The sequence below is a fragment of the Microtus pennsylvanicus genome, chromosome 11 (genome assembly GCF_037038515.1).
Source record: "Microtus pennsylvanicus isolate mMicPen1 chromosome 11, mMicPen1.hap1, whole genome shotgun sequence".
Taxonomy (NCBI): Eukaryota; Metazoa; Chordata; class Mammalia; order Rodentia; family Cricetidae; genus Microtus; species Microtus pennsylvanicus.
Genome location: NC_134589.1, coordinates 44323981 through 44347796, shown reverse-complemented (window position 1 = coordinate 44347796; position 23816 = coordinate 44323981). Strand labels below are relative to the sequence as shown.

The 23816-nt window shown below is 43.8% G+C and overlaps 1 protein-coding gene across 1 annotated transcript in view; it reads right to left on the bottom strand.

The window, feature by feature from the left end:
• The window catches only part of Efcab5 (EF-hand calcium binding domain 5), a 107859-nt gene that overhangs the window by 4227 nt on the left and 79816 nt on the right, over positions 1-23816 (bottom strand). The window contains exons 21-22 of the mRNA XM_075941798.1: positions 23435-23531; positions 9093-9266 (exon numbers count right to left, since the gene is read on the bottom strand). Of these exons, the coding sequence (XP_075797913.1) occupies positions 9093-9266; positions 23435-23531 (271 nt within the window). The remainder of the gene's footprint in view (positions 1-9092; positions 9267-23434; positions 23532-23816) is intronic.

The window sequence follows — 23816 nt, the reverse complement described above, 5'->3', positions numbered from 1 at the left end:
CCACAGTGGAAGTCTGCGCCCAGCGCGGATGGTAAGGCTCCCCCATGGCTGACCGTTCCTGCCTATGTTACATACTCCAGCTCCTCCTGGAGGCCAGGATCAGGGCAGAATTGCAAACAACTGATTGGTGGGGGTGGCCAGATACTCAGGTGGGAGTTCCTTTCCTCCGTGTGCCTTCTTTGAGGGAACTAGCTCCGCTGTGATGACCGTCTGCAAACAAACACAGCTGATCTGATAAAGATGGAGGCTCCAAGGATAGTCCTCACAACACCCAGGCTGGCTTCAAAGTTGCTGCGGAGCCAAGGATAATCTTGAACTATGGATCCTCCTGCTTTCGATGCCCAAGTGCTGGGATTACAGTTGTATGCCAGTACACCCAGTTCTAAGTGGTGCTGGGAATCATTCTCAGGGCTTTGCATTTGATAGCCAAGCACTCTACCGACTGAACCGTATCCTTGGGCCCAGCTATGTATGTTTTTAAGACAATGATCTCATCTTGCTCAAAGTAGTCTTGAGCTCCCAGTTCCTCCTGCCTTTACCTCTGGGTACTGGGGTACAAACCACCTCAAATCTTTATGAGATTATTAGGGGAGAAGTCTTCTGATTTAATGGGTTAGGAATGTTTATAGAAATTCAGGAAAACTGGTTGCTTTATTATATTTAGAATACCACAACATAGAGAATAAGAGGTCATAAGAGATCATATATTTTGTATGATTCCTCTTATATTTGTTAGATAGGCAAATTCATAAGGAAAGTAGATTGGGGGCTACATGTGGTGGCATATGCCTTTAATCCCAGCACTCAGGAGAGAGAGGATGGCAGATCTTTGTGAGTTCAAGGCTAACCTTGCCTACATAGTGAGTTCCAAGCCAGCCAGGGCTACACAGTGAGATTCTATTTTAAAAAAAAAAAGTTAAAAAAAAGTAGACTGGTGGCTACCTAAGAATTGGTGAAAATGCTGGGCACGGTGGCACACATCTTTAATCCCATCATGTGGGAAGTAGAAGCAGGTAGATCTATGTGAGTTTGAGGCCAGCCTGGTCTACATAGTGGGTTCCAGAACAGAGAGCTACATAGTGAGATCCTACCTTGAGAAAACAAAAAACCATGTCATGAAATTGCTACGATGGCAGCTCAATCCCATGAGCCTGCAAAAATCTGTTGACGTGCGTACTTTAGATGAAATGGATGTTATCTGAAGTATATTTCAATAAAGTTGTTGAAGAGCCAATAGATTCTTTTTTTTTAAATTCATTTATTATGTATATAGTGTTCTGGGCACCAGATCTCATTATAGATGGCTGTGAGCCACCATGTGGTTGCTGGGAATTGAACTCAGGACCTGTGGAACAACAGTCAGTTTTCTTAACCTCTGAGCCATCTCTCCAGCCCCCAATAGATTCTTTCTAACGTATGCTGCTGAGCTGAAACTCAGAGCCTTACACTTGCTAAGCAAGCACACTACCTCTGAGTTACATCCCCAGCCCCTGGAGCCTTTTCTGAGTCCCTTATTAGTGTCTTGACTCTTCACACTGTTTCTCGGTATGCTGTAATTATAAAAGAAAATGACACGGTGTCATTTTGCCTGTGTGCTATAAGGAGTCAACTAGGAAACCCAATTAAGATGGGGCTGGTGAGATGGCTCAGTGGTTGAGAGCACTGGCTACATTTGCAGAGGATCTGGGTTTGATTTCTAGCACCCATGTCAGATGGCTGACAACCACTGGTAACTCCAGCTACAGAAGAAGCCAGTACCTCCAATCTCTGCAGACATTAGCACTCATATGCCCATACCCATACACAGTTTCACACACACACAAAATTGAAAACAATAAAATGAATAATTATAAAAAATCCTTTTAGGGCCGGGCGGTGGTGGTGCACGCCTTTAATCCCAGCACTTGGGAGGCAGAGGCAGGCGGATCTCTGTGAGTTTGAGGCCAGCCTGGTCTACAGAGCTAGTTCCAGGACAGGCTCCAAAACCACAGAGAAACCCTGTCTCGAAAAAGCAACAAACAAACAAACAAACAAAAAAATCCTTTTAGGCACCAGTAGCTAAGCATTTGCTGCCAGTTGATCCTACAAGTTGTCTTCTGATCTCATGTGTGTACTGTGACACACCCACAAAATAAAAAGCTAAATAAATATGTAATAATAATTTAAAATTAAAAAATCCAGTTAGCAGGGCGATGGTGGCGCACGCCTTTAATCCCAGCACTCGGGAGGCGGAGGCAGGTGGATCTCTGTGAGTTTGAGACCAGCCTGGTCTACAGAGCTAGTTCCAGGACAGGCTCCAAAGCCACAGAGAAACCCTGTCTCAAACCCCCCCCCAAAAAAATCCAGTTAATCCTAAGTAAAACTATAAACAATAAAAACAGTTATCAAGGTGTATCAAGTTATCAGTTACATTCACAATATCCAGTTTATCTACATTTGACAAATTTAAAGAAAATACTCTATTATTAATCCTATCTTGCTGAGTCCAAAGTTTTGTACCTAAGTTCCTTCTATTATAACTAAGGAAGACTATAACTATCTAGTTAATTCCATCAAAGACCCCAGAAGGATATAATATTACCTTGGTAAACCGAAAGTGTAGTGCAAGCCACCTCCAAAATGACAGAGACACTTGGCTTCCTGGACAGTCACCCAATGTTCCTCTGCCACACTGGGGTATCCAATCTTTAGTCTATAGGCCTAGAATATCTGGAAGACTTTTCCTTGAAGCAGGAATTTTGAAGGATTGTCCCACGTTGTTTTGCAAAGTTCAGCAGTCTTTTTTTTCTTGTGCCCTGTTTATCCAGTTTGTACAGCATACTATTGACAGTCAAGGCAAGAGCAGTTTCTTTGCCCAGTGGCTAACTTTGCCACAGTGAAAACAAACTTCATATGGAGTTTCTCTGATGCTCATTATCTTCTCTGAAGTAAATTGGTGTTGCCAGGAGCAGACATGTCTCACTGTCATGAAAAGTCTCAGGTGATTAAACATCTTAAATGCCATATTCTGTAGGTCTTTGAAGTGTTTGAAGATCACCTGGCTATCTAAAATATATTTCTTTAACCTTGAAAACATACCTAATATGACTATAAATTTGATTATTGTAGATGACTATTAACCTGTGTTTATTAATTATCCTAAATGATTTATCTAATAGTTTTCAAGGGCTAGAACTTTGCCTCAAATTTTGAAATGAACTGCACAGGTACAATGCCTTAAACAAGAGTAGAAACAGATATACAGTATAACAAAAAGTAACTTTAAATTTGTATCAACACACCAAAATCCATACCAACATAAAATATTTGAGGTTAATAGTTGTCTTTTTATCCTATATTCCTATATTCCCACTAAATGATTACAAACATCCAAAACCCACCAAATGACCAAAAACCATCCACCCCACCTCCTGGGAATGTAGGCATTGTGTTCCCTAGACTGCTTCTTGTTGTCTGTGGGTGAACACATCTTTAGGAAACCAGAGAAAACTGAGATAGTGAAGTCCTAAGAAAACTAGCTATAACATTTGTTGTTCAGTCTCTATGCAATGGAAAGGCTTATTTGAAGTCCTGACTAGAATCATCTGTGAGGCTGGACCATCTCAGCCAGCAGTCTTGAAGCTGTTCTGGATGCAGAACTCTGAGAAAACTGCAACAGAGGCATTCTGAGAGGCTGGATCACCTGGACCATCTGTTTTCACTGGTGTCTGAGCCCCTGCTCTGAAAACACTTTCAAAGGTAACATACATATCTGCATTAACATAAGTATGGACTGTGCATTGTACACAAGCCAGCCAAAGATGGTATTTTGTTTTATGTTTGAGCAGGTAAAACATATGTCACCTGTTTTGTGATTTTTTTGAGGTTTAGTTCTTTGTGTCTATAGTCAGGATTTTAAGGAGGTCTTCTGTGCTGATATCTTGTTAATGCTCTAATGAAGCTTGCCTGGTGATCAGAGGGTGGAGCTAGCCACCAGTTAACCATAGACGCCAGGCAGTGGTGGCACACAACTTTGTTCCCAGCAGTTGGGATCTCAGGCCTTTGATCCCAGTACTTGGGAGGTGGAGATGGGACTGTAAGGTGAGTGAAGACAGAAACTCGGAACCATTCAGTCTGAGGATCCATAGAGACAGGGTCTCAGCCTTTCTGTTGAGGATTTCATAGAGATAAGAACTTTAGTGATTGGCTGCTTTAGTTCTCTGATCTTTCAGTTTTCATCCCTTTAATATCTCACTCCAGGTTTTTGTTAAGATCTATTAGATTCACACTACAGTCTCCCCCGATCAAAACTCATCTTAACTTTGAATGAATCCACAGACTTTCGTTTCCTGTGAAAACAAAGGCATAACGTCTTCCCCAACAGAATACATTTCCTGACTTCCACTTTAAAGTTAAAGCATTCCTAAAGTATCTAGACTGTTTTTAATTCAGCAGTCCCTGTGAAAATCCCATGTCTCTGAGCAACTGCCATTCACTCAGAAGCATTCAAAAACTTCAAAGCTAACACAGCACCATAGGGAACCAGGCTCCCTGTGTGTTTCCCATGGTTACGTGACTTTTTTCTTTTATAGTACTTCACTCTCTCTTCAAAGACTTTATTGTTTTTATTTTTTATTTATTTTTTTAATATTTATTTATTTATTATGTATATAATATTCTGTCTGTGTGTATGTCTGCAGGCCAGGAGAGGGCACCAGACCTCTTTACAGATGGTTGTGAGCCACCATGTGGTTGCTGGGAATTGAACTCATGACCTTTGGAATGCTCTTAACCACTGAGCCATCTCTCCGGCCCCGACTTTATTGTTTGTTTGTTTGGTTTTTTTTTATTTTTCGAGACAGGGTTTCTCCATAGCTTTTTTTTGGTTCCTGTCCTGGAATTAGCTCTTGTAGACCAGGCTGGCTTCGAACTCACAGAGATCCACCTGCCTCTGCCTCCCTAGTGTTGGGATTAAAGGCGTGCGCCACCACCACCTGGCCTGACTTTATTGTTTTAAACTATTTACTTTTCCCCATGATTATCTACACCCATTTTCTTCATTTTCTTTTCTTTCTTAAGTCTATGCACATTTTAAAGCACCATACTTGTTTAAAGGTGTTTTTGTTGGTTTGTTTGCTTTCCCCAATCTGGGTCTGTCTTTACTGCGTATCTCTTTTTCTGGCCACCTGAGACAAATTTTCACCTGCTAAGCAGTGGTGACAGGTCCTCTGGCGGCAGCCCTGCTGGTTGACTCTGCTCCCTCTTTGATGCTTGAAAGTCAAACCTAAGCCCACTGCCCTGGTCCTGGTTGGAGCTGTCTTTGACCCGGAACTACATTCAACCACTCCAGCTCTAGGAAGAGGGTGCTCACACTGTGGCAGGCATTTTAACTTGGCACACTGTTTCTACTTAGCATGCCAGTATGACAGATCCTCTTAAAGGAGCTGTGTTTCTCTCTCTCTCTCTCTTTCTCTTTCTCTCTCTCTCTCTCTCTCTCTCTCTCTCTCTCTCTCTCTCTCTCTCTCTCTCTCTCTCTCTCTCTGTCTCTTCAGCTATCACAGGCCCTGTGTGGAAATTCAGGTCTCACACCGGGTGCCAAATGTACCAGGCTTTTTCTTTTTGGCCACCAACCAGCTCCCAAATCATGACAAAGAGACAATGTTAGTTGTAAATGATTTGTCTTATGCTCATGTCTTGCTAGCTCTTATAACTTAACCTATCTAACTTCATCTATGGTTTTTGTTTTGTTTTGTTTTTGTCTTTTGAGACAGGATTTCTCCATAGCTTTAGAACCTGTCCTAGAACTCACTCTGTAGACCAGGCTGGCCTCGAACTCACAGAGATCTGCCTGCCTCTGCCTTCCAAGCGCTGGGATTAAAGGATGCACCACCACTGCCTGGCTTCATCTATATTTTTCCTCAGGGCTTTTTATCTTTCTTTCCTTCTGCATTTCCCTACTCCATCTTCTGGCTGGAGGTTGCCTGACTGGCCCCCAGGTGTCTCCCTTTCTTCTTTGTTCTCTCTTCTCTTCTTCCTTTCCAGGGTTTCATTAGTGAACTGCCCACCTTGAAAATCAACAGCTCAATCTTTCTTTAAGCCTGTTTCCTCATTTATAAAGTTGTGATGGCATCAGAACCACTGCCTTTCTTGGGAGAATCAAGTGAGCTAGTCTGCAGCCATGCTCCAAACATGGAAGGGGGTGGGAATGCAGCTCAGTTGGCAGAGTGCTCACCTAGCATGCACAGAACACTGGGTGCAATCCCCAGCACTCCACAACCAGGCAGGGTGATGAAAGGGTGCCTGTAACCTCAGCATTCAGGAAGTAGAGGCAGTAGATTCAGGAATTCAAGGTCATCTTCAGCTACCTCGTGAGTTCTAGGCACTCACTACAGGTGACACTATCTTAAAAATAATAAAGCTGGGGATGGTGGCGCAGACCTTTAATCCCAGCACTCTGGAGCCAGAACAGGCCAGTTTCGATGAATCTGAGGCCATCCTGTTCTACACAGAACAGTTTAAGTTCCGGGCCAGCCAGTCTTACATAGAGAAACTCTCTCTCTCTCTCTCTCTCTCTCTCTCTCTCTCTCTCTCTCTCTCTCTCTCTCTCTCTCTTTCTCTTTATGCTAAGATAAAATGTGGCTGGTGGAGAGACAGCTCCGCAGCTGAGAACACTGGCTGCCCATCCAGGGAAAGAGTTCAGGTCCTCGCACCCACGTGGCCCCTCACATTTGGTTGTGACTCCAGTCCCAGAGGGATAGGACGCCCTCTTCTGGCCTTCTCTGGCACTATATGCACACGATGCACAGACATACGTTCATGCAAACTCTCATATGCATACAATACAAATAAGTCAAATACAAAAAAGAAGAAAAGTGAAAATAACAGATATCTATTACACCAAGCCATAGAAAATGTAATTCCTGTAACCACAATAAAAACAGCCTCTCTGACGCTCTTCTTTCTGACTGTCTGAACCATTATTTGTACTCAAAAGTTTATTCTGAAGCCACTCGGATACACGACTATCAGTTAAAATCTTCAAGAACACTGTTGCTAGAAATGTTGCTGCAAATGCCTCCCTCCAAACACAAAGTGGCCAGGGACAGCTGCAGGTCCCCAAGCGGTGGCTGGTCCAGCACAGGGAGACATGTGGTGGCTGCGGTGGGCGAGAGACAGAGACATGGATAGGCATGCCATGCAGACTGAGGTTGGATATTTATTTAGTGGTTATGGAAGGGAGGGGAGAAGGGGAGAAGAGCAGAGAGGCGGGAAGAGAGAGAGAGAGAGAGAGAGAGAGAGAGAGAGAGAGAGAGAGAAGAGAAGGGAGAGATAGAAGCTGTCTCTTCAAGAGGGAGACAGAAAGAAGAGAGAGACTAAGGCTGCAAGCAGGAAGGAAGATCTGCCTGCCTCAGCAGATGAAGGAGGGAGTGGGTGTGGCTTGTCTCTTAAAAACTGTCCCTGCTTGGGACTGGCTGCTCTCAGTGCCTGCTGCCTGCCACCCAGTGGCCCGCTGCCACCGCTTGGGGACCTCCAGCATTTCTGCTGCCTGCTGCTGCGGGGGATCCTGCAGCATTTTTAATTTTTCCATTACACTCAGGACACATGACAACCTGACAGCCTAAGAAAATAAAGCTTAATTTTGCAAATTTTATTAAAAATGGAGTTTGTCATCAGATATCTTATTGCAAAGATGAAATCTCACAATGCACCAATAAAGTTTGCTGTAATAACAAGCTTTGAAAAAATATAAATTATTTTGTAGTTATAGAACTTGAGAAGTTTTTGTTATTAAAAATTGATGTTTTCTTTATTCGATGAGTCATGGACAAACATTTTCCCACAAAAAAATTCTGTTCATTAAAATGATATCTGTGGCAGGGCACATGCTTATACTCACAGCACTCAGAATGCTGAGGCAGGGGGATCAGGAGTTCCAGGCTAGCCTCAGAAATACAGAGAGACTCTGTCTCAAACAAACAGTAATGTAAAGGTGACTTCTAGATTGTCACGGAAAGGAGAGGTGAAGAAGGGATGAATGGGGAGGCCCAGAAATGTGAGCCTATTTCCACGTTGGCCAAAGGTCAGAGAGTTGGAACTGACCTCTGTTCCTTCAAGGTTATTGTGCTTCTACCTCAAAGGAAGGTCCCACCTGGTTGTAAATCATAGCGTTCAGCTCTCTCAAGGTGATTGTTAACAGGTGAGGCTAATAGCCAGCCCTTGTGCTCCAGGAATCGAGAAGTAGATCTGTTCCCACCTAAAACTAGAGTCTAAGGATCCAACTAAGTTCCAGTTCCCTTTATGGAGATAACTTGGAATTCTACCCAGGGAGTGGTTTGCCTACAGAATGTTTTGGTCTAGGGTGTAAACGTGACTTGTTTTGTTCTAGCAACAGTATTTATTTAACTATAAATTTTATTAACTATAAATGTAACCCGCGACTTTCAATTGGTCTGTTCATTTCCTTGTATCATGTTAATGCAGTCTTTTGTCTTACTCCTTTTAGGGTCAGGGGTATTTTAAGCAGTTGGAAATTAAACTCAGGTGAACTGGAATTCCCTCCCGATACTATCCTATATGTTTCTCCATTTTATTATTTTCATTTACATCTTTATATTATTTACTATATTTCTCAATTTCCACGCCTCTACCCTGGCAAGAGGTATTTTTGTTGAGGCTGGTCCCCGACAGATGGAGAAGTAGTGTTTGGATAAGTCTTTGAAAAACTCTAAAAACAGTTACAAGTCCTCTTCTTAAAATCTTTATTGTTTGGTACTCTTTTGATGTAAAAGCTGCCATTTCTGCACCCAGGCTCTCCAGGATTCATTATTTTGATATTTAAAAGAATAAGAAGCAATTTCCCAAACAGCCATTGTAGTCTCAGGTCGGACAGAAAGCTCAGACTGGAAGGGACATATTCAGGTCCGTGTGGCTATGGCCACCATAACTGCATACTCTTTAGATTAATTTCTCCTTAGGTAGGCCTTTTGGTTTTACAGATTGCTGAGGTGAATGCCGGGAAGCAGAAGTGTCTATGGGGCGTTCCTTTCCAGTTGACAACAGTTCCTTATTAACAGCATTGGCCACGCGTCCTAAATATAGCACCAGTCCTTAACTTTTCGCTGAGAATTTTGCACAAGCAGAGGTATCACTCTTCTTGGGCAATGGAGGTAAAATACAACTATTTTGTTTGTCTCTTAGCTCCATGAGAGTTAAACAAATGTGTAACCAGTGGTACAGGAGTTCAATGACAAGATTGCCAAATTTCCATACTTCGATTCGAGAATGACCTGCATCAAGAAAGGAAAAGTTAGTATAGGTAAAATTGTACTTTAATTATTATGAAATAAATTAAAATATGATTAAAATTTATAATCTATGTTGTGAATCAAAATCATAATAGCATCTCATTTATATATTTAATTATAAGAGAGATAGAATTTAATATTTTAATTTAATGGAATAATACATAGCAGTGAATAGTGAAAGAATTTATATCTATAAATTATAATTATATATATAAAAATTTTATATATACATATATACACACACATAATGTGTAGAGTCTTATACATATTTGGGTATAACTCTTAAAAGTTTAAAAACCTGTAAGCTTTACGAATTCATAAAGCTATAGTAAAAGGAAGCCAGGCAGTGGTGGCATAGCCTTTAATCCCAGCACTCAAGAGGCAGATTTCCGTGTTCAGGCCAGCCTGATCTACAGAGCAAGTTCCAGAATGGCCAGAGCTACACAGAGAATCCATGTCTTGAAAAACCAAAAGGACAAACAAGCAAAAAAGATATAGTAAAAGGAATAAATCAGGTGTGAAATTATAAGTGTCAAATTTATGATCGCATTATGAGAAAAGAGAATAGGACCAGAAGAGGTGGAAAGTTTCAAAGATACAGTCCATATCTTTAAAAACCTCAGATTCAGATGGGCGTGGTGCCCGGCAGGCTGAAGCAGGAAGATGGCTAGTCTGAGGCTAGTCTAGGCTAGAGAATGATTTTGAACAGGGCCCGAGTGAGACCCTGTTGTAAACTAAAACTAAAAAGGGCTGAGGGTGGAGCTAAGGGGTTGAGCGCCTGCTTAGCATGAAGCCCTAGGTCACTGGCCGCATTGGAAAACAAAGTAACATGAACTGAGCTCAAATAAGGCATGCTAGGGTTGGGCATATTAGTTCATAATGAATACTACTATATTTTAAATATTCTTTAAAAATTGTTTCAAATCATATGTAGTGTGAATGCTAATTGGTATTAATAAAAACCCATAGCAGGGCAGGGGTGGCGCACGCCTTCAGGTTGCGTTTCACCCATCCTTGCTGTTCCTAGTCTAACTGGGCCTGGGCTCAGGCGAAGACCTGCTGATTTGAGTTGAACAAACCGTTATATACACACAAAAAAACCGCGAGAGAGTGTTAAACATCACTATCCAAGAGTATCTTAACCATAATCTCAATGATCTGCTAGACTTTTAAGATAGATATCTTTTTACATTTTGTTTACTGATTGGTGTGTGTGTGTGTGTGTGTGTGTGTGTGTGTGTGTGTCCAGAGGACAAACTTGTAGGCATTCTCTCCTTCCAACATGTGTGACCCAGGGACCAAATTTAAGTTGCTGGCTTGGTGACAGGGACCTTTAATCACTGAGCCATCTTTTGCAGACTCCAGAATATATGTTATTGTCTTGTCTCCTACCAATACAAGCAGCAAGTTTCCCTGAGTCAGGCTTGTTTTTATCTTGGTTTTGAAGGAACCTCTACAAGCTAAGGTGCATCATATACCAGAGAAGCCCCTGCAATGAGGAAACATTCACAAGTCTTCATTTTTGTTTGAAGCTGACTTTAAAACATGTGGATGCAATTAATTGTCTAATGTTCTCTTTACACACACACACACACTCCCTCACTCCCCCCCCTATAAGCACTGTTTTTTTCTCATTCAATTGTAAGTGTTCAATAAATGTTGAATTGAAACAACATTAAATTAAGGAATAATTTAATTTCTTTATTTCAAGTCCTAAAAGTTTTTCCAGATTACAGCTCAATAATATTAGTGACAATTAGAATAAGAACAAGAACGGATGCTAGCCATGAGAACACAGTAGGAATATCTGATTCATCTCACTTTATGGGTAATTCTAGACCAATACAAATACCAACTTCAAACCCTGAGTGCGCATTGTTATCATTGATCCCTCTTTGTGCTAATTAACTTCCTGGAAACGTTACAAAGAAATATTACCGATTTCCAAAGATTACTCTGATTATCTTAATGTTCCAGTGTTATGAATCTAAATTAAATAAGAGCCAAGTTCATCCCAGGACACTCCTAGTACCCATCCCAACGAATTTCCTGAAATAAGACAGCTTGGTTCTGTCTTTCCCAAATCCTTGACGAGGGCTCAGCTGCATCAGTGGTTGTTGATCTGGGCTGAACATCCCAATGTGCAGACCCCTGTCTGCCACCATCACTAAACCAGTCACCGTCTCCATGGAGATTCAAGGACAGGAGGACAGGGAGAGAGCAGAGCACGTTCCCTTTTACAAGCCTCTGTTGCTTATGTCCCGTTTTATTGTTACCAGGACAAAAGCTCAGAACCTGTTTCCCTGTCGTTTCCAGAGATGGATGTATTATTTACAGAGCCCTATTGAGCCCTCTGAGGAAGCCTCCTGCAGCTGCTACCTTTAACCATTACCGTTGGCTGCCACCGCCCTCTGGCGGTAGACAGGCGCCTGGTCGTCACAGCTTGGCAGACACCCCACACCGACCCTCATGGCACTTCTCAAGAGAAGTCTACTTTTATTTCTTCTATGAATCTACGAAATTATGAGCATTCTGATTTGCCTTAGCAATGCTTACAGTGATCTTTAAACCAACTTTAAGCTCTAAGAATTTCAGAGTAAGACTTTGACTATGTACAGGGATGTATTCAGAAAGCATTTATTATGGTATTTTTAGGTCCCATTTTAATCAAACTTTTAATTACACAGGGAATTCATTATGCTGGAAACACGAGGCTATAAAAAGCATGTTTTTAAATTAAACCTCAATTTGTGGGTCTCTGCTTTAACACTGGATTAATTAAGCTAAATCCTCCGGGAAGCATAGACAATTAGTAAAAACAGGCAAAGCAAAAAGAATGAAGTATTTAACTTCAAGTTTAAAAGCTGAACGGCTTCCTTCAATGACAACGAAGCCAGGACCAGCAGTATTCCTTGACTGTGTCCCTTCTCCATCTGCTCTTATAGTTTGAATTCTCTGTTTCTATTGCTTCACGTTCCCTAAGTCTTTTTAAAATTTAGCATTACTGCTGGCCACGACAAGCTGAGGTCTGTCCAGCAACGCACACTGGAAGGATGTGCAGGCTAGCTGCAGCTGTTCTCACATCAGCATGGCTAACTTTGTGGTGACAGTTGGGCACTTGATGCATTGCTGTTGATTGGCTGTCATCCCAGAGGCAGACACCTCCCGAGCCACGCATGAAACGAGTGGTGTGGTGTTGAACAAGGAGGAAATCCCAGTTTTTGATTTATTACGGCTGAGATGGAGTTTGTTCCAGGATGAGTCACGAGTCCTCGCAAGCAAACAGTTCTGCTCCCATCGTGAGCGTTATTGCTGCGCGTTCCGGGCTTTTTCACAGCGCAGCCATGATTCAAATGTGTGAATTTCCGTCAGTGTAATTTTTTAAATAATATTTTTATTCATTATTTGGAAATTTCACATCATGAACACCCAGCACACTCACTTCCCAGTCCTCTCAGGTCCACCCAACCCCACCTTTGAGACCTTCCCTCCACAAAAAGAAGAAAAAGCAAGCAAACAAATAAGTCCAATTTGTGTTGCCCGTATACCCACTGGAGCATGGTTAAACTCCCGGTGGTCAGCCCTTAAAGAAAGCAGTCCTTCCCACCACCCTACCCCTGCCAGAAGCCATCTACACTTCAGCATCCTTATCACAATTTTTTTTAAAGGTTGATTTATTTATTATGTATACCAGTGTTCTGTCTGCATGTATGCCTGCAGGCCAGAAGAGGGCACCAGATCTCATTACAGATGGTTGTGAGCCACCATGTGGTTGCTGGGAATTGAACTCAGGACCTTTGGAAGAGCAGCCAGTGCTCTTAACTTCTGAGCCATCTCTTCAGCATCCCCTTATCACAATTTTTAAGAAATCTCTTAGATGGCTTTCTGCTTAGGTTGCTACTGTTTTGAGGGGGCGGGGTTCTCACAGAAGCATTCTATGTCCATCTATCTCAACTGTGAATCTGCAGTCATCAATACCATGGCAGAAAGTCGCTTGCTTGTGGGAGCGTGGATCATGGTTACACATGGCTTATGGCCACGGCTCAGATCACAGACATCTACATGGTCTCCAGCATCGGCATGTGCCATGAACCTTAGCATGGTCACCAGTGGCAGGTACAGACCATGAATATCAACATGGCCCTCTGCCACATCGTGGGCCATGGACGCCATCATAGCTCTCAGCAGCGGTACGGGCCAAGGACGTCAATGTGGCCTCAGGTGGCAGCACGGCCCATGGACATCATCATAGTTTCAAGCTGCAGCACAGATCACAGACACCCACAAGGCCTTCAGTGGTAACAGACCCTGGCTGCAGAGGGACCACAGACCCAGACATGGCTTCTGCTGGTAGTATGATCCCAGATATCACCATGGTCTCAGGTGGCAGTGCAGGCCACTCACATCAAGATGGCTCAGTCAATGTAATTTATCTTTACAGAAATTCATGTTTCAGTGCAATAACTTCCGGCCTTTTGGTGACATACCCCAGGCAAACCTGCGGCCATGCTCCCTTTGTGGCAAGACATTCAAAGAACTGTCTTCACTTTCCCCTTCGTGAACCCTCTGTGGCAGTTTGAGTGTAGCTGGCGCCACAAGCTCATTGGGAGTGACACGATTAGGAGGTGCGGCTTTGCTGGAGTAGGTGTGGCCTTGCTGGAGGAAATATATCACCGTGGAGCTTTGGGTCTCCTATGCTCAAGATATGCCCAGTGTTTCAGACTACTTCCTGTTGCCTGCAGGTCAAGATGTAGGACTCTCAGTTCCTTCTCCAGCACCCTGTCTCCTTATATGCTGCCATGTGCCACCATGATGACAATGGACTGAACTGTAAACTACTCCATTAAATGTTTTTCCTTTATAAGAGTTGTTGTGGTTATGATGTCTCTTCACAGCAATAGAAACCCTAACTAAGACAGAGGTTGGTCCCAGGAACTGAGGTATTGCTGTGATATAGGCATGACCATGTTTTTGTGTGGAGGAATGTGAACTCTGGTACTTTGAGTTAGAAAAGCAGTGGAAAGTTTTAAGTGCTGCTCAATGGACCTTATTAACAGGAGCAGGGAGACAGTGGTGCTGAGGATGTTTTAACTGTGGGGGGCTGGCTCAAGAGGATAAGAATATCAATATGTTGTTCGAGACCAGCCTGCTCTACAGAGCTAGTTCCAGGACAGGCCCCAAAGCCACAGAAAAACCCTGTCTCGAAAAAAACAAAACAAAAAAAAAACCCAAAAAAGAATATCAATATGTGGAGTAGAGATCATTCTTGTGATATTTTGGTGAAGAATGTGGCTGCTTTTTGCCTTTGTCTGAAGAATCTGCCTGAGGCTAAAGTGAAGAGATTTGGATTAATTCCCTTGGCAAAGAAAATCTTGAAACAGCCTAGTGTTCTCTCTGTTGTGTGGTTATTAATAGTCACTCTTCTGAAGATTTATAATGAGCAAGGAAAAATACAAAATGTACGATTTGAGGAGAAAAGGGGCACTAGAAAGTGAAATAGAGCTAAATCCTGCGTACTAGGAGATCAACAGATAATTAAATAGAATACAGGGAGTGGTAACCTCAGTGCAAGATACCACCAAGATAAATTTCCAACTTACTAAAAAGAATTAAAAGAAAAACTTAGAACCAGGTGTGGTAGTACACATTTTTAATCCCAACCTTCAGAGGCAACAAATCTCTAAATTCAAGGCCAGCTTTGTCTATAGACTGAAATCCAGGAAAGCTGAGTTTAAGCAGTGAAAAACCATGAGAAACAGAAAGCTGGTGAAGATGTAATTGAATAAGGGGGCCATGTTTTAGTCCCAGCAAGCAGCACACCTTGTTTCTGGCTTTAGAGACAAGGAGAGAAGAAAGGGCTATGGAATCTTCATGACTAAGGAGAGCTGTTAAGGCCAGGCATGTGTCCCTGAATTTCCTAGGAAGGCCATTGTGTGAAGCTGTGAAGGAGAAGCCTGCATTGCCTTGGAGACCCCAAGTGTTAGAGATGCCAGAGTCATGGGATACTGTTGAGGCAAGCTACTAACAGGGAGCGGAACCAGCCCAAGAAAGAAAGCGTGTTGCAGTCAACAAAACTGAAAATAGTTGGTGATTTGAAGAGAACAGAACCCAAGTCCTCTGCTCCTAACCGCTGAGCTCCATTCATCTCCTCTCCAGCCCCTTCACCTGTTAGCTTTTATTTTTTTATTTTTTATTTTGAGACAGGGTTTCTCTGTAGCTTTGGAGCCTGTCCTGGAACTAGCTCTGTAGACCAGGCTGGCCTCGATCTCACAGAGATCCATCTGCCTCTGCCTCCTGAGTGCTGGGATTAAAGGCATGTGACACCACTGCCTGTCAACTTTTAGTTTTTAAAATAGGTGGGTGCACCTGTGGAAGCATGCGTGTGGAGGCCAGAGGACAGGCTTGGTCCTTACAAGACTTGGTTATCTCCTTTTATCTTTGCGTCCTGGGGATTGAACTCAGGATTGACATTGAGATGCAGAATTTGGAGTTTGCCCAGCTGTTTTTCGGTCTTGCTTTAGTCCAGTACTTCCTCACTATGCTCCCTTCCCTGTGTTTGGAATGGAAATATGTGATCTTGGTTTTGATTTTTATTTTATAGGAGATTATGGCTAAGAGATTGCATGAATCTCAGAAGAAACTTTAAACTTTGGACTTTAAAATACTGTTGAGACTGTGATAGACTATGGAAACTTTTGACGCTGGACTAAATGCATTTTGCACTATGATATTGTTACATGGGGGCCAGGGAGTGCAATGTGGTAGTTTGAATGTAATTGCCCCCCATAAGCTCATTGGGAGTGTCATTTTTAAGATGTGTGGCTTTGCTGGAGTAGGCGTGGTCTTGTTTAAGGAAGTATGTCATTGTAGGGGTGGGCTTTGAGGTCTTTTATGCTCAAGATATGTCCAGTGTCTCAGCCCACTTCCTGTTGCCTGCACGTCAAGATGTAGGACTCTCAGCTCCTTCTCCAGCACCATGTCTACCTGCATGCCACCATGTCCAACAGTGATGATAATGGACTAGACCTCTGAAAATGTAAACCACCCCAATTAAATGTTTTTGCTTAATAAGAGTTGCCGTGGTCATGCTGTCTCTTCAGGGCAATATAACTAAGACATCATCTATTGGCTAATAAATCTCAATTTTACACCCCCACCTAGAGCTCTCTCCAAAATCTGAGTTCTTTTTCTAGCTACCTACTCACATTTCTGCTCACAGCCCAATAGACGCCCCAACTTCAGCATGCCAAATGTGAACGCTTTAAGAATATTTACCTTATTTATTTATGTGTGTGCATACATGTGCCCGTGTATGTGCAAGTGAGAGCCCACAGAGGTCAGAATAGGGCATCGAATCCCTAGGAACTGGAGTTACAGGTGGTTGTGAGCCACCAGATGTTGCTGCTGGGAACTAAACTCCAGCCCTCCGCAAGAGCAGCGAGTACTCTTTCTGCATGCAAATGCATCTGAGCCACCTTTCCAGCCCCCAAACTTGAACTCTTCCTCTTTCCCCACTGAGTCTCTTCCCTGTAGTGCTCTCTGATTTCACTAATGGCTCGTATTCTTCCAAACCACAGTCAACTATGGCTCTTGCTTTGTTCACACTTCACACCCAAACTGTGGAGTTCATGTTGGGTCTAACCAGAGTCTGTACTATGTATACCTCTGACCACTTTTCACTGTCTCTGTCGGGTCCACTCCTGTTTGAATCCCTGCAGCAGCTCCTCTGATTGTTCTCTTTGACAGCAGCGCCCCCCACCCCCAAAAGCCTTTTCATCACAAAAGCAGAATGTTATTTCCTCCTTCCTTCCTCCCTTCCCCCTCTTTCTTTTCTTTTCTTTTTTTTTTTAGTGGGATCTTACAAGGTCTTGGGTAGCCTGGCACTCACTGTATATATAGACAAGGTTAGCCTTGAACTCACATAGGTCTGTCTGACTGCCTCCCAAAATTTGGAGTTAAAAATGGGCATTGCTATGCTCAGTTCCTTATATTTTATTTACTTTTTTTTCAAAGATTTATTTTATTATGTATACAATGTTCCTCCTGCATGTACACCTCTATGCCAGAAGAGGGCACCAGACCTCATTACAGATGGTTATGAGCCATTATGTGGTTGCTGGGAATTGAACTCGGGACCACTGTTATATAGGGTCTTGTGTGTAACTCAGGTTGACTTTTGAACTCATAATCCTTCTGCCTTAGCCTTTGAGTGCTAGAAGTATGAACCACTATCCGGGCCATCAGAGTGATTCTTTCAAAGGATAAGCCGTGTCATGAAATACTTTCTGCTTTCTCATATTATATTATGATGGTGTGATTGGTTGAGTCCACTCCCCAAGCCATCACTTCACCTTATAAGTATCTCTAATTCTCTTACTCTGCTCCTGACACAGTGTCCTTTCCTCTAGACTATTTCAACACACAGCACACTCCTGCCTTCTGCGGCCTTTGCATTGACTCCTTGCCCTGCCTGAAGCACACTCTTTACAAGTTATCTATATAGCTGATTTCCTCACTTAAATTCCGCCTTCTGACGAGGTCTGTCTGACTGTTAACATCTGCACTGCCTCGTTCAACAAGCCCTTAGGTGGGAACCACAGCACCACCTAAGAGAAAACAAAATTCTGCCCCATGCTTCCTCCCTGTCTCCCTCAAATGCGCACAACTGCCTTACTCTGCATACCTATTTTAGCATGCCTAGATCAACTTACTGCATATCTCAGGGGCCTCTCAGGACTCACACGGTGTCTAGATGCTGTTTAGGAAAGAGAGTTCTTAGGAATCCACCTCATAGTACAGCCCAGGGGGACTTCTCCCACTTCTAGAAATATCTCAGATAACACAGAGAGTTTCAGAGTGCGGCATTAGAACGAGCTGAGTGGCAGTTCGCTGATGACAATGGGGAGGACGCTAAGATGTATTCTAAATATGGAGGCCCTGCAGACTTCCCCGTTAGGCTCTACGACCTGGGAGAGTAAGCTGCTTCCTCTCCAGGCAGTAACCAAGAATCTTGTCACACAGGAAGCCGACAGCTCAAGAGCTCAGAGAGGCATAGAAACCGGAAGTGACTCCATTCATACAGGAATCGTTTAATCTGAGACAGAGATCCAAACACCAAAAGAGAAAGAAAGAGGAGAAACTCCAGGAAGGAGAAGACTTCAAGGTGCAATTACCAACGCCCTCGGAGACCTAAGCAAAATGTCAGCCAGAGGCTGGAGAAAGCAAAGGCTTAGAGAAGAGCAATGCAGGTGCTCTCGGACATCAAACACACGTACCTCCCCCGTCAGCAGAACTGGCAGAGGAGGCTGAATTTATCAGCATGTAAAAAGGTAAGAAGATGGAAAATAGGTTGGAAAATGAGACATTAGTTAGCTCGTTAGCTTCATGCAAACCAGTAAGGATCTGCGGAGCTGTACTCCAGCCACTAAAACTAGGATTTTGAAGACTGGGTCTAGGATAAGCAATGTCTGGAAAATGTGTTACAAAGAAGGACGATAGGAAAGGGAGAGGAGGGTCACCATCAGCCTCCAGGTCACCTGTCCTGGGTAAGTGCACTGGCCTGCAGCGGGCTGAGCAGAGAAAAGGCATGCCAAGAAAAAGATGCCCGCCCCTTCCAAGCTGACGCAGCTTCAAGCGAAGGCACACAGCTCAGTGAGTGAAATCCAGGTTCGATTTAGCTGCCCTTTGCCTCCTCAGTGGGGCACCTCTGTGCAGTGCACAACTTGCACAGCTGCGGTGGCAACCTTGACGCTCTGTAGGCATCTAGGAGGCGAGGACCCGGATTTCACAATTGAATTGGCCCAGCAAACACCCGGAACATTGAGTGAAGACAGCCACGTCAAGGCTCATCATTGGGAAATTTCACAACCTTGGGAATAAAGGGACGAGATAGAGCTTCTGGGGAGAAGCAAAGCAAAGGTAACGTTTGCAAGATCAGAAACAAGAAAGGCTTCCAACACCTCACTAGCTACCTTGGAAGTTAAAAGGCTATGCAGACATTTCTACAGAAGCGAAACGGAGAGCTATTTCACTCCTAACTAAGGTCTCTTACCAGGAGAACAGAATATGCACATTCAAAATAAAAAGCAAAAACAAAACTGTAAACAAATGTTCCTGGAAACACAATTCCAAGAGCCAAAACCAAAAAATCCCTGAGGCTCATGAACTGATAACTGGATAAATGAAATACAGCTTATCAATATATAGACAATGTAGTCATAAGAAAGAAACAAACAACTAATACACACTGAAATGTAAGCGGGTCCTGAAAACACTACAGTGAGTGAAAGGAACCAGACACAAAAGGGCACCTATTACCTAATCGCGTTGCTATCAGAGACTGGAGATGGGCATGCACAGACAGAAAGCAGACCAGCAGTTGCCAGGCTAGCAAGGGAGGCGTGCTAACGGGGCTACAGCTCTGTGTGAAAATGTCATCAAACTAGGTAGTGGTGAGGACGGCACAATTCGCTGTGTTTGCCAAACACTGACCCGTGTATTCCAGAAGGGTAGTGTATTCCAGAAGGGTGTGCTGTGCGCTTTATGTTTGTTTTTCTTTTCTCCTTTCCTTTTTCCTTTTTTCTTTTCTTTTTCTCTTTCTTTCTTTTTTTATCGACAGGAGTTCATATACTCTAGGCTGGCTTGAACTTGTTATATAACTGAGGGTGACCTTGGCTTAAGATTCCTCTGCCTTGGGCTGGAGAGATGGCTGAGAGGTGAAGAGCACTGGCTGCTCTTCCAGAGGTCCTAAGTTCAATTCCCCATACCCACATGGTGGTTCACAGCCATCTATAGTGAGATCCGGTGCCCTCTTCTGGAAACGTCCTCCAGACGTAACAGCTGATACACAGATGAACTCACAGAGCCTGTAACAGCACACACAGACCGAGGTTCAAGCTAGATAAAATTCTAGCACTGAGAGGAGGACACGGACACAAAGTCCCATCCCTAGCCAAAAAGCTACTTGCAAGTGACACCTTACAGAAAAGAGAGAATATTTTCTCCAATGGGATGTCAACCACACCCCAGGCTCCACGCCCTGCCTAGCAGCCCCAATCCCAGGCACTGCAGAAACCCGCTGGTGTCATCTCAGGCTGAGTGGGCTTCCTGAATAAGAGCTTGCCTCAAAGTTACAAGAAGGCCACCCAGATTTTTGGATAACAGTTGGCCCTGCCAAAAGCATCCTCTCCCGACACAAACAGGAAGCCGTGCCCAAAGAACACATCCCCTTCCCTTAAACACGAAGCTCAGACTTTCTTGATATAACTTCATCTAAATGAGAGAGGAGTGATGTCCGGTGACCTATGAACTTTGTGGATTGCTATAGAGATTGATAACACGAAGGGGTTGCTGGTTGCATGAAAGGGAAGCCTGTTGGGTTTTGGCTGTGTCCCATTCTGTTACTTGAAGTTCTCAGTCCTGCCACCTGAGGGCACTATTGGAAAGCAAAACGCCCCGGGCAGTCCTTTCGTGGTCAAGGCGGTTGAGAGAGGACAGGTGAGTTCAAAGTCGGGGCAAGGGGTGAAAATTTGCATGTGTTCTGAGCAGAGCCTGCACTAGCAGGTGGCTCTAACAGGCAAATCTGAGGCAGAGCCTAAAGAGATGCCTTTCAGACAACGGTGCCACGCCACAGAAGGAGCCTTTTGCGTCTCCCTGGGTGGAGGATGGGCTTATTAAGGGTGCAGCTGCAAGGGGCAACGGCAAGGCCTGCTCTTTATCCTGATTCCTTCTGATAGAGGGACTGGACTGAAGACTGCTAGGTGCCTATGCTTTTGTCTAAGAAGAGGAACATCACTCAGGAATACAAGGAACCCAGCAGCAAGGTCTGCTCCTAGGTTGAGGGAGGTGTCAGGTTGGTGGAGACCAAAGAGGAGAATACCAATTAGACAAATTGATCCCATTCGGGAGGTGGTGCTGCAGTTCATGGAGGGTGTTCATTCTCTCCGAAAGGAGGAACCAGAGATTGGAGATGGCGGACCTCACTTGGAGCTAGGCATCCTAGGGACACAGATGCAGACTTCTCCGCACTTTCAAGTCCTCAAATATAGAATAAGTACATGAAAGTATACAGTGGATGGGTTGTAATCCTAGCCCCTCAGAAGACACAAGGCAGGAGGATCACAAGTTCAAGGTCTGCCTGGGCTATGGAGTTCAAGAACAGTCTAGGCATCTTATTGAGACTGTCTCAAAACAAAAAGTAAAGAGGGGAAGGGGTGTAGTTTAGAGGTAGAGTGCTTGCCTAGCATGTTCAATATTTAGTCTCTCTCTCTCTCTCTCTCTCTCTTTCTGTCTCTCTGTCTCTTTCTGTCTCTGTCTCTTTCTCTCTCTCTCTCTCTCTCTCTCTCTCTCACACACACACACACACACACACACACACACACACACAGAAGTGCGCACACTCAGCAGACAGTGGACAGTGACCAGGTTTGTTATTGCTGTTGTTACTGATTCCCTTGAACAGAACTTTAAATCAGGCCTGTGGCACCCATGAAGAGACTCCCAGGAATGAGCCCATGTAGCATCCCAAAGAGGAGTTCTATGCCGGACTCACATTACTCAAGGAACACATTAGTTCTTCCTGAGTCTCGTGTCCTCTGCTATTCCCAAGCACCTCAAACTCCTGGGAGCACTTCACTTTCCTAGCAACATCTCCGTGACACCCATTCACCCAGCTCAGGGCTCTGCCACCCCTGTGCGTACAGTCTGAGGTCTGCGGCTGTCCTCCCTGCCCTTGCCTTTGTCTCTCCCTCGTCCCAGGGGTCTCTTAGATCTGTGCCTCTCAACCTAAACTATCACAGAAGCCTGGAAGTGTCTGGCTTGGTGGAATCAGAGAGAAGGGAGGAGAGGGGAAGGAGAGGAACTGATCGGGAGTCCAGAGAAGTCTATAGCTCTGCCTAGCTCCAGGCTCGGTTCTCCCACCCCATCCCCACTACTGGTTTTTTCTTTTGGAGAGACTTCACAGAGCGTTATTTCTGTTGACCATTTGGGGTGTTTTTTTGTTTGGTTTGTTTTGGAGTCAGAGTCTCTGTGCAGTATTGACTGGCCGGCCATAGTCCAGACTGGCCTTGAACTTGCAGATCTTTCTGCTTCTGTCTAATCAGTGATTAGTTTTTCCTAAATTGCAAGGAGGAAAACGCATTCTTTCCTTAGTTCTCTTGCACACACGGTGCAGGAATGTGCCTTTGTATTTGTGCCTTTGCTTTTAGACATGGCTGATTCTCTGGGGCAGGTTCCTAGTTTCCTCCAACCCGAGAGCCTCCTTCTCACTCTGCAGTCTCGCTGGCTCCTCTCTGAAAGGCTAGCATTACCAGCTTCTGTACACTAGTGCTCTTTAAAATGTTTTTGTTCCTTATTGGAGCTAAAAGTAGAAGACTTCTTGCCTAATGTTCCAATCCTCACTGCAGCTCCTGTTTGCTTGCTTTGAGATGAGGGTCTTGTAGTGTCTGGCTGCCCTGAGCGTCTGGACTGAAGTGATTCTCCTGCCTCAGCTTCCTCGGTAGTGAGATATTAACAAATTTTGAGTAGTGTAGTCTTGTAATGAATACATTTTGAGGAAGAAGCACACATGGAACTCGCTCTGTAGACCAGGCTGGCCTAGAACTCAGAGATCCTCCTGTCTCTGCCTCCCGAGTGCTGGGATTAAAGGCACATGCCACTACCGTCCAGCTCACCTTTAAATTCTTTTTTTTTTAATAGTTACATTTTTTTAAAGATTTATTTATTTATTTATTATGTATACAGTATTGTCAGTATTCTGTCTGCATGTGTGCCTGCAGGCCAGAAGAGGGCACCAGATCTCCTTACGGATGGATGTGAGCCACCATGTGGTTGCTGGGAATTGAACTCAGGACCTTTGGAAGAGCAGGCAGTGCTCTTAACCACTGAGCCATTTCTCCAGCTCCTAATAGTTACATTTTTATTTATTTATTTATTTACTGTGTGTAGGTATGGCACCTTTAAATTCTTAACGTGTGGCACAGACACCTTAGGGGATCGAGCAAATTGTTGATTGTATCCTTCTTTTTAGAAAACTCATGAACATTTTTATTTTCATGTAAATTCACTTGAAGAATCATTTGTTTCACTATAATGGAATCTCTTACAGTTTTTGTTCTATTGGTATACATTTACGTTACTAGGCAGACCCTTACCTTGGATGTAGTTCATAATAAGCTGTACATTAACCTCCACATTGCTAGCAGTTGGATCAAACACACAAAGATCTTCAACTAAGTACTTGTTAATGTACTGTGAACAAAAAACGAAAGAAAGTTCCATCATCACCAGCAGAAGCACAGGGCCCAGCTCACCGGCTTACACAACTCCGCAGGGGACATTCTCAACTGGCAAGACGAATTAGCTTTGGGGTGTGTAGTCTGGGGAGAGGGCTTGTGAGAAAGGATACAGAACACAGGCTTAAAGATGTCAGCTGTGTCGTCTGGGAACACAGAGGTGGGCTAGAGGATGTCTTTACTATGAGAAGGTTCCTGCATCTTGGATACCTGTGAGTTGTGCCATTATAATTTGTAGACA